This window comes from Engraulis encrasicolus, chromosome 6 (genome assembly GCF_034702125.1).
Source record: "Engraulis encrasicolus isolate BLACKSEA-1 chromosome 6, IST_EnEncr_1.0, whole genome shotgun sequence".
Lineage (NCBI taxonomy): Eukaryota > Metazoa > Chordata > Actinopteri > Clupeiformes > Engraulidae > Engraulis > Engraulis encrasicolus.
In genome coordinates, this window is record NC_085862.1 from 32811462 (window position 1) to 32821381 (window position 9920).

The 9920-nt window shown below is 40.7% G+C and overlaps 1 protein-coding gene across 1 annotated transcript; it reads left to right on the plus strand.

Moving 5' to 3' along the window:
* The first annotated feature begins 2649 nt into the window (after positions 1–2649).
* Positions 2650–9459, plus strand: ociad1 (OCIA domain containing 1). Its single transcript, XM_063201326.1, has 8 exons — positions 2650–2877; positions 3310–3394; positions 3499–3552; positions 3651–3698; positions 3817–3949; positions 4441–4676; positions 5432–5593; positions 8487–9459. The coding sequence occupies exons 1-8, from the start codon at positions 2824–2826 to the stop codon at positions 8522–8524; spliced, it is 810 nt and encodes a 269-aa protein (XP_063057396.1). The 5' UTR covers positions 2650–2823; the 3' UTR covers positions 8525–9459.
* The last annotated feature ends 461 nt before the right edge of the window (positions 9460–9920 follow it).

Here is a 9920-nt window from a genome sequence, read left to right on the forward strand (position 1 = left end):
CTCCCTCTCTCGGGCGCATACGCGCAAATAGAGATCTATTAAGAGGAAGAGAGAGGTGTGTCGCGGTGTCCCCTCCTTCTCACAGTTGCACTAGTTTTGAAAACGTTGAGGAGCACTGTGAACCGTGTGTGCATTTAATAATAGGGCATATCAATGTCCGAGTGATCCGATTCCGAGACAAGTGCAGTTTGACACATTTTCCGAGCTCGCGCTATTGTACAGCTTGCGCGTCCTAAAACCACAGGACTGGTGCCGGGTGCCTTTCGCATGCAATTAGCCTAGCCACAGAAGACGCTCCTTTTGCTACGAATGCGGGGTTTTTTTTGTAGTCACGCTATGTCAACCGGCAAGCTTAGAAAAAAAGTGCCTCTCACCGTTACGGAGATGTCACGTCTTCTCCCACCTACTTTGTCCTCTTTCGAATAGTGTCAACTCCCAATGTCAGCGCTTAGCGCCCAATGTCTCCTGATTTGTTTGTATGGTAACAAGTAACGAACCCAGCACTACTGCTGACACTGCTAACAGGTTGGCAACTACGCTTTGGAGAAACAAGGATGCGATGCTACATGTGCATTTGTTGTTGTTTCATACGCTTGTCACAGAGATTAATAAAAGCCGTCAAAACCCCGCGACAAATAAAAATAGTAGGCTGGTAGTAGTAGTAGAGTGCTATATTGTCATTTAAATACAGTGAGTATGACATGTGTCAGGTTTGGCAGAAGGGCGATGTGGCATTGATCTGGCTGTAGCCTACATAATACAGACAAAATGCCGTTACGCTGTATTGAAAATAAGCGTAACGGTCCAAAATAAGCGTCACGGTCCAAAATTATAGCGTAACGGGCCGTCACACACTTTTGCGCTAGCTAGAACCCTGCACAGTAAGGGGTGACCGACCCAAGGGAGACACGTGTAATGCGTCCTATTAGGAGAGGCGAGGATCCAGGTGGTCTTGACACGATCAGCCTTCTCACCCTCGGGTAGAGGGCGCAACTGACTAGAGAAGTTGCGTTCCATAGCCTCTGGGAGGAGGCTCTTATCTTTGAATGTTCCAGGCTGACAAGCCAAAGCCATTATGTGATAGCTAAATCAAACATGTTAATGTCAAAATAAACTAAATTAAAGCAAATAAACTAAATTCATGACAATGCTTGTTTTTGGTGTACCTTTTGTTTAACAGCAATATCGAGAGAACCACGAATTGCCGTTATTGACATATTATTACCGCAGTGTCATCGTATTATTAGCATCTCATAACCTTCGGGGTGTGGGGGGGGGGCACTGCCTCCATTGATATTGAATTAAGAACTGGCATTAGCATGTCATCACCATGCTATTTGTGTGTCATACTGTGAGTGGCTTATGTGTCATTGCAGAATATGTTTAATATCTGTATCAGTTCATCATCCATGCTAACATATTCAAGGAGAGTGAACAATTATTTCCACCAAATTTGCAATATGCACATATGACATTTGCAAATTTCTAGGGTCTTTTTGGCTGCCATCTTGGAAAATGGCCAGCATTTTAAGTAGCAAATAAAGTAGACTTAATTGTAGTACAAACCGAGTTTCATCATAAATTGCTTGGACAATTCTGTGCAGTAAATTATTTTCTAGGGTCTTTTAGTTTTTTGGCAGCCATCTTAGAAAATGGCCGCCATTTCAAGTGGCCAATCAGGTAAATTTGATTGCACTGGTCTTAAGCACATACATGTTGAATTTCATGCTTGTATCATAATTTGCTAGGTCAATTCTATGCAATAAATCAATGTCTGGGGTCCTTTTGGCGGCCATCTTGGAAAATGGCCACCATTTCAAGTGGCCAATCTAGTAGATTTGATCGTATTGATCTTAAGCACATACATGCTGAAATTCATGCTTGTATCATCATTTTCTAGGTCAATTCTATGCAATAAATCAATTTCTGGTGTCTTTTTGGCAGCCATCTTGGAAAATGGCCGCCATTTCAAGCGGCCAATCAGGTAGATTTGATCATATTGGTCTTAAGCACATACATGTTGAATTTCATGCTTGTATCATAATTTTCTAGGTCAATTCTATGCAATAAATCCATTTCTGGGGTCTTTTTTGGCAGCCATCTTGGAAAATGGCCGCCATTTCAAGTGGCCAATCAGGTAGATTTGATCGTATATGTCTTAAACACATACATGTTGATTTTCATGCTTTCATCATAAATTTCTAGGTCAATTCTATGCAATAAATCCATTTCTGGAGCCTTTTTTGGCGGCCATCTTGGAAAATGGCCGCCATTTCAAGTGGCCAATCAGGTAGATTTGATTGTATTGGTCTTAAGCACATACCTGCCAAGTTTCATGCTTGTATCATAATTTGCACGATTCAAGCCAAATTGGCCTTGTAGCCGCTCTACTATAAAAGGGCAGACTAGACAAGACATTTTAGGGCATAAAGTAAACCCATGCTTTGAAGTGATCATCATGTTTAACTGATTGACATTAATTTAACAAACTAAACTAGACAAAATGTCTTCGTCTGTCTTTTAGACTTCCTAAAATAATATGTGCTATTACCACAGATACTCTTAGGAAGGGCTGTGCTATTACTGCGTTGTAAATAAATACTCTTATTTTACAATATTTGCTGTTATTATTTCCGGTTTGCTGTTAACTGCTTCCGGATCATCTTTCTTTCTGTCAGTCTGGAGTGGAGGTCATTTCGATAACTGGTGTGATAAACCTTTGGATGTAATGTAACATTCGCCATGTCCTTAGGGGAAACGTCGAGACTGTAGACTGTGTTAAAATTATGTGGACAGATTTGTCTAGCTGAAGTGTGTGTCACCATGTCACAAGCAACTTCGGGATACCCAGGTCCCCAACAGCATGGGGGTGTGCAGGTAAAGACATGAAGGCATTCACGACCAGACCTAGCTTGTCTTGTAATGTTTAATTCCATACTGAGATCAGATTATAGCCACTCGTTACCTCTTTATAACTATTATGACCGCTTAGCTCGAGGCTTTGTTATATGCTTATATTATTCCAAAGTTGATGTAAAGCTATATAGCTACCTTAGGTGTTTGTTTAGCTAGCAGCGGAGGCGTTCTTACATGGAGGACTTCGCTTGTAGCAAAGTTTATTTGAGTTCAGACATCAATCCCTTGGTGTCGTCATATGTGGTGTCTATACATGGCTTCAAGCTTGGAAATGTAGTCTGAGATTTGACACGAATCAGCATACCAAATAATCATTTTCGTGTAGCAGAATTGAGTTCATGCTGTTTTGTGTGAACGTTTCTCTTTCTGTTGCTTATATCCTTGCTCTTGCAGTCACCTGTCGGGGCAGGTTATATACCCAACGATGATGAAAAGAGGGTCTTCAGGGAGTGTAACTCTGAGAGTTTTTGGTACAGATGTGAGTTTTGGTTTGTTTACTGGTCATCTTGAACTTTGAATTCTTTCCATGAATGGATATATGGGCCTGCCAATATTGATGTGTCCTAATGTTTGTCTTCTTAGCATTACCATTCTCAGCTGTAGCCATGGCTGCTACTCAAGTGCTTGTGACGAGAGGTAATATCTATTCTATTCTCCTCCACATAATAATTTTATTATGGTGATAAACATCTAAAACTTTGTTTTTTTTTTTATTACGGTGTCTGTACGTTTAGGAGTCCTGTCACCATCGCCACGATTTGGTTCATTGCCAAAAGTTGCCTGTAAGTGTTATGGAGACATTGGGGAAGGGGGTGCATTTCTTTATTGGCTACATTTTGATGAATTTGCGTTTGTGTGCCAATCTGAATGCATATTTCTCTGTTGTGTTTTGACATGCAGTTGCTGGAATGATGGCGTACATGGGTGGCAAGATGTCCTACATGAAAGTCTGTCAAGAAAAGTTCAAGAGGCTTGAAAATTCACCTTTGGGTGAAGCTCTTCGCCAAGGAAATTTGCGTAATATCTCCCCAGAGTAAGACTTCTATTTGTTTACACCCATCATAGGTTCACATGCTTGCATCATTTAGCCTTATCTTGATGGATTTACAAATCGTACTATTGTTTGATTCGTTCATGCATGTGAAATCAGCGTGGACATGTGCTGCACGGTATTCACATGCTTCAAGTGGAAATATGTCTGTTTTTACTGATCTTAATTGATGGTTAGGGAGTTGGACTGTAGATCAGAAGGTTGCAGGTTCAATCCTAACCCTTACCACTCCCTTCCTGCATCCATGGTTGAAGTGCTGTTGAGCAAGGCACATATTCCGCAACTGCTCCAGGGACCATAACCACTTTGATTTTTTTTTTTAAAGTATGTCAGCTAAATGTAATGTAATGCAATGTAAAGTTTTAACGTTGTTAAGATCATTGTAAGCTTTGTCTACAGAGATGCAAACAGGCGTGCCGATAAAGAAAAATTTAATTCAAACTGACTGTTGTGGTGGTGTTATTAAACAACAGAATGGGCCAGTCAGAGTTGGGGGATCCAAACCAGGTAGGCGGCGGCCAGCCCAGCTACGAGCCACCCCAGCAGCCAGCAGCACCAGCCTACCAGCCCCCTCCGGACTCCTTCAGTTACTCTTCTGACTACTCCTACAACAGCCCTCCACCGCAGTCCTCCTACCAGCCCGCTCCATTCAGCTCCAGCTTCAGCGAGTCCGCTCCCTCGGGAGTGGCGGACGATAATGTACCGCAAGGTAATCAAACTGGTCCCTCAGTGAGCGTAGTTACATGCAACGAACATTGCAGAGGTGGCAGTATAGTTTTGCAAGAGTCATGTGAGTCTTAATTTATCTCAAATGTGGCCTTGTTCCCGGGATCTTCCAGTTGCTGATTCTGTTGCATACATGTAAATGGAATATTCCTGAACTTGTTTTAAACTGTATACTGACAATATTCTGTTTGAAACTGTAATAGTCTGTGCATGTAACTGCACTCTATGCTTCACCAGAAAAATGTGGTGCTTCTTGCTGAATCGTGCAAAAACTGTGTTAGGAAAGACATATAAATTAGTGTGTGCACACATTCAAAACATTCATGATGTGCAAAATAACAGTAAACTAAAATCATACATGGTAGACATGACATGACCTGTGACATGATCTCTAATAACTATGTTTGGACGAACATACAGAATATTAGCAGCAGTGAAAAGGGTGATGGAAGTTTCTGCAAGGTGCAGTGTTCAAAGTTTGCATCGGAGGTTGTTGTATCTGAAATTGTAGTCCTTATTATATGCATCCACCCACCACAGAAGATGGTTACAAGCGAAACATCCGCCAGGCAACAACATCTTAAGTGACAAGGAGTGCTGTCCTTTCTTCTCCTTTATGTTATTGCTTATGGAATTAGCACCCATTTACTCTTTACTTTTGTTGAGATGAGCGCGTTGGAAAAAGTTTATTATTGGTCCCTTTATTCTCTGTAATTGTCTGTAATCTCCACCGCTCAGCTGCTCCTTTCCTGGAGGACGAGGATATGCCCAAGAGGAAGCCGGTGCTGTACGAGGACCTCCGCAGCAAGAACCGGGAGAACTACGAGGTCACGCTTACCCAGAAGGCAGACTCCATGCTCAAACCCCAGGCCTCCAGCAGCTCCGCACCAAGCAGAGAGAGTGAGCTACAGCACCCCCATCTAATGTCCCCACAACATCATACCCCCAACAAATGTCCCCACAATGTGACAAACTAATACACCCAATAGTATTATCAGAACATGATCAGGGATTAAAGTTTTCCGTCGCTATGACGGATTTCCGTCAACTGGATTTTCGTTTGGACGGATTTCCGTCCTTATAATTCATGTCAATTAATTTACAATTTTTACTTTCCAACTGAACTCAAATCGAGAGCACTCCTGGTCATGAGAAGGGGAGGAAAGGTGTGTTTGGTGTACGGATTTAGTTATACACGCCACCACCGGTGGTGTCATACAACAGATTCACTGAGTAGTTTTGAGCCATCGTCTTCCGTGTTCCAAAAAAAAAAAAAAGTACACGAGCGGTCAACAAATCAGTTGCGGCGCAGCGCGAGAGATTAAAAAAACAAATAGCCAACATTGTTGCTGATGGCAGAAAAGAAAATAAGTGTAATACTATGTCTTTAAAGTGCAATGACCATCATTAAACGAGTTGAACTGATATCCCAATATGGGCTAATAATAATGCATATGCATCTGCATAGCTGGAAGAAGGTAGGACACGTATCATTGCGCCTGCCGTGGTGGATAGTTAGAAAAAAAAGAATAGTTTACTTCGACTGCGCATGATGTCCTTTTCATGAAGGGTTTTCCTTTTAAGCATTGTGACTTTTACTAACATTATTCATAGCCCCAATGGGACGGCTATCATTGGCAGCTAGCTAGGATATACCATGCGTAATACCATGCGTTTCATCCTCAAAGTTTAGCGCGTTTGACTGGCTACGTGTAGAACTAGCTCTAGTTGTCTTTCTGACAATTTACAGTCTCACCTGTAATCATAGCATATTAACTTTGTTGTTGTCGATATATATTTAAGAAATAAGTTAAAAATGGGTTGCATTTTACAGGGGTCACGGAGGCTATCCCTGGCAGAGCCAATATTTTATGTCTTGTTCTGGGAAGCAGTGTTCTGATGGGTGGACTCATGCCGTTTCGGTGTTTGTTTCACTTTCAAGGCTTGTTGTAGGCTACTGTGTGATGCTATTTTTGCTAACTGGAATAGTGTGCAGCAACAGTTGTGTGTGTGCTTGTTTTTGAGTGGCTCAACGTCTGTGCCCATCTTCTCGGACTATACGCTTCGTTTGAGTTCAGTTATTTGCGCACTCAAGACTGGGTGATTTGCCTTGATTCGAGTGGAAAGTTACGCGACAAGCTTGGGAAAGTGTGTTACTTTCGATAGACGTATGTCTGTGACTGTGTCGTGTCTGCTTGTGTCGTGTCAGCTTGTAGGAGAGAACACGGTTGCGTGTAGGAATCGGGGACGTTTTTTAAATCAATGGTAAGCGTGTGCCTGTCACCGCACATCGAGAAGCAAAAAAGTACCGGTAGCCATAGGTTTTCAAAACGGTAAAACACAAGAGGTAGACTACCGCACCCTGTTTGTAAACGTCAACGTCAAGTTATCTGTAACAGGATGAATAGTGAAAAACATACAAAATAACCAACAACTAGTTTTCTCCCTCTGATTGCTATGACCAGTGCATTATTTTTTAAATGTCAGAAATACTGCAAGCAATGCGCACCAGTGCTTTCACCAGAACAGTGTTAGCCCATTCTGATGGGAAAGACAAAATATAGCCTACTACTACTACAAAAAAACCCATAATGGGGTCAGTGTATCAACGCATTGCAATTCCAAGTCAATAATTCTGTGATATCAGCTAGACCATTTTGAAGCAACACTCATTGTGAATCCATTCTGCATAATGTTGTGAACAATTCATAAACAATGGGTAGAAATAAGAGGAAATAACCAAAACATGCCCCAAATTGCAGTTCAATGTTTGCAGTCTGATATATCCATTATCCCTCCATTCTCGGCCAGTTCCAGTCAATCTGGTGGCCTAGGCCTGCCCCCTTTCCCTCTTTCCTTTTTCTTGTATTTAGAAATTGGCATATGTAAACACATCTGATTGAGCACATCTGATCTAGTACCTACAGGTACATTCATACTGAGAGTGTATATAGGCCTACTGAGTGTATAATGAATATTCATTGTTAATGTGAAGTGTACAGTTTTATGTTGGTTGAAGTTCTGATTTTGTGGCACTTTTTGGTATTACTGGCGCCCTCAAGACATAGGTCTATTCTGCTCTAGGCGACTGCCCTGTCTGCCTATGCCTAGTGCTGGCTCTGGCACCATTCCGTATGTTTCGTTATGAGGGCAAAGCCTGGCTACATTGGTTTTCGTAGGGTTACGGAGTGATACTCGATCGGGTACCTAACCGGTAAAAAAGTTCAGTCAGATGACTTTTTTTTGCTTTAATCCCTGCATGATGGATAGCAACAATATTTTATAATAATTTTTATAATCTTGTAATATTTTATAAAATATATTTTATATATATTATTTAAGAGTTCAGTTGGATTTAAGCAAATACACATATTCATTATTTTGACTTAAATGAATAAGAATCTGATTAGAGTAAGAAACGCATCCATATGATTAAGGTTGAGAAAAAACACATTATATACTCAAAATCAATAGAGTTTGCATGACTCATGCGCAAACTGTATACTGTCAGCATAATAATAAATAATCATGTTCCATGAGAAGTAGCCAATTACAAATGGTTAAGGAAAATAAAATAGATTGACATTGATATTGGATATTGATTACAAATTGAAATTGCTTTAAACAGATGAACGTGTACCTCTGGAAGGTCAGTCAATGCTCGTGTTATCAAGAAACCTGGTAAATGATTGTCAATGAACAAATAGGGCATCCAATTTTTGGCAGGGATGTCGGTCAGGAAAAGTGAATATAACATGGTGATATGTCCTCTCTTTCTTCTTTTTCTTTTCAGCGAAGAAGAATAAGTATGGTGACGCTTGGGAAGAGTGACTCAGGAGATCCTCACAATACATTGGTATTATCCACAGGCCATCTGCCTTCTACTGTACCTGCTAACTAACCCAAATACAGTACATCATTTACCAACATTTTGCTGCTCTCGTGAAGGTTCAGAGGCCAGCCAAGGATAAACAGCCTCTTTTTCCGTTATCCACATTGTTTTCTTTGGAAAGGTCGATTACTGTTGCTGCACTATGCTTAAAATGGTGGTCCTCTGAACTTTTTTTTTTGCTTTTGCTTTTTTCCATCCTTGTCTGTGATCAGGCGTTCTGGGGACAAGCATATTTGACATGCAATTCAACAATCCATGGTGTCATCATTTGTTGTTGTAATAAAAACAGTACCAATATGCGTGAACCACATATAAGTATTCTAAATAATTATATTTTTTTCCATATCTTTTGTCAGAGTGGTGGAAGTATGTTAGATCTGAGAACAGGCCCTCACATAGTCATTGACGCACAGTCAGTTTTATATTTGAAGTGGGAGCTCAGCCTGTGTAAGGCTACTGAGGGAAAAAGGATTGTTGTTGTCTTTATGAACCCTTTACTCTATTGCACATAAAACGGGGTTCACATTATTTCAGCTTCTGTGACTTAGTAATTGTTAGGCTTTAGCGTCATCCAGTGTAGTGATTCTGGCCACAAATCCAACTGGCAACTTCACATAGTTTTCAACTTTCTATGTACTTCTGTAAATTCATAGAATTTGCTGTATGACACACATAGAAATGACCCCAGCGATCAATAAACCAAATTCTTTCTTGGGAAAAATTGAGCCATGTGTCATTTTAATCACCATATCAAGCATAGTAGTTGTGACCTCCTGGTAGAGCTATTGAGTAGTATGCCAATAATCAGTCCTTGATTTGTCTATTTACTCTATCACTGTGTGTGTATGAAATAAAGAAGCTCTTCCCTACTGTACATATAGCTTTTGCAGTTTTTCATCATGTTACCCAGTGTTTCTTAAATGGTGAGTCGGGATCCAAAAGGGGTCTCGGGTGGGTGGGTCGCTGAGCGGTGGTGTTAAAATGTATGAACTGACCCTTTCGTTGCCACTGCCAGTCAATTGAAAAAGATGCAGTATTGAAAAATGACTGTTAACCATGTTTCACTCTCTCTTCCGCATCACTCATCTCTAGATTTGATAGACATGCTGTATGTCAGCATACAATGCAAATGCAGATGCAAATCATTAAATGCATATATATAGTTTTGAAAATTATTTGAAGATTTCCACAACGTAATGTCCATAGAAAATGTTGGCCCCCAAGGCTATTCCAGAACCAAACAAAACCCTCTATACAGAACCCATTGTGTCAGAGCTTTTGCTATCCTTTAAAACTTTTATTGAAAAGGTTGATCCAGGCAGATCCAAACTGTAA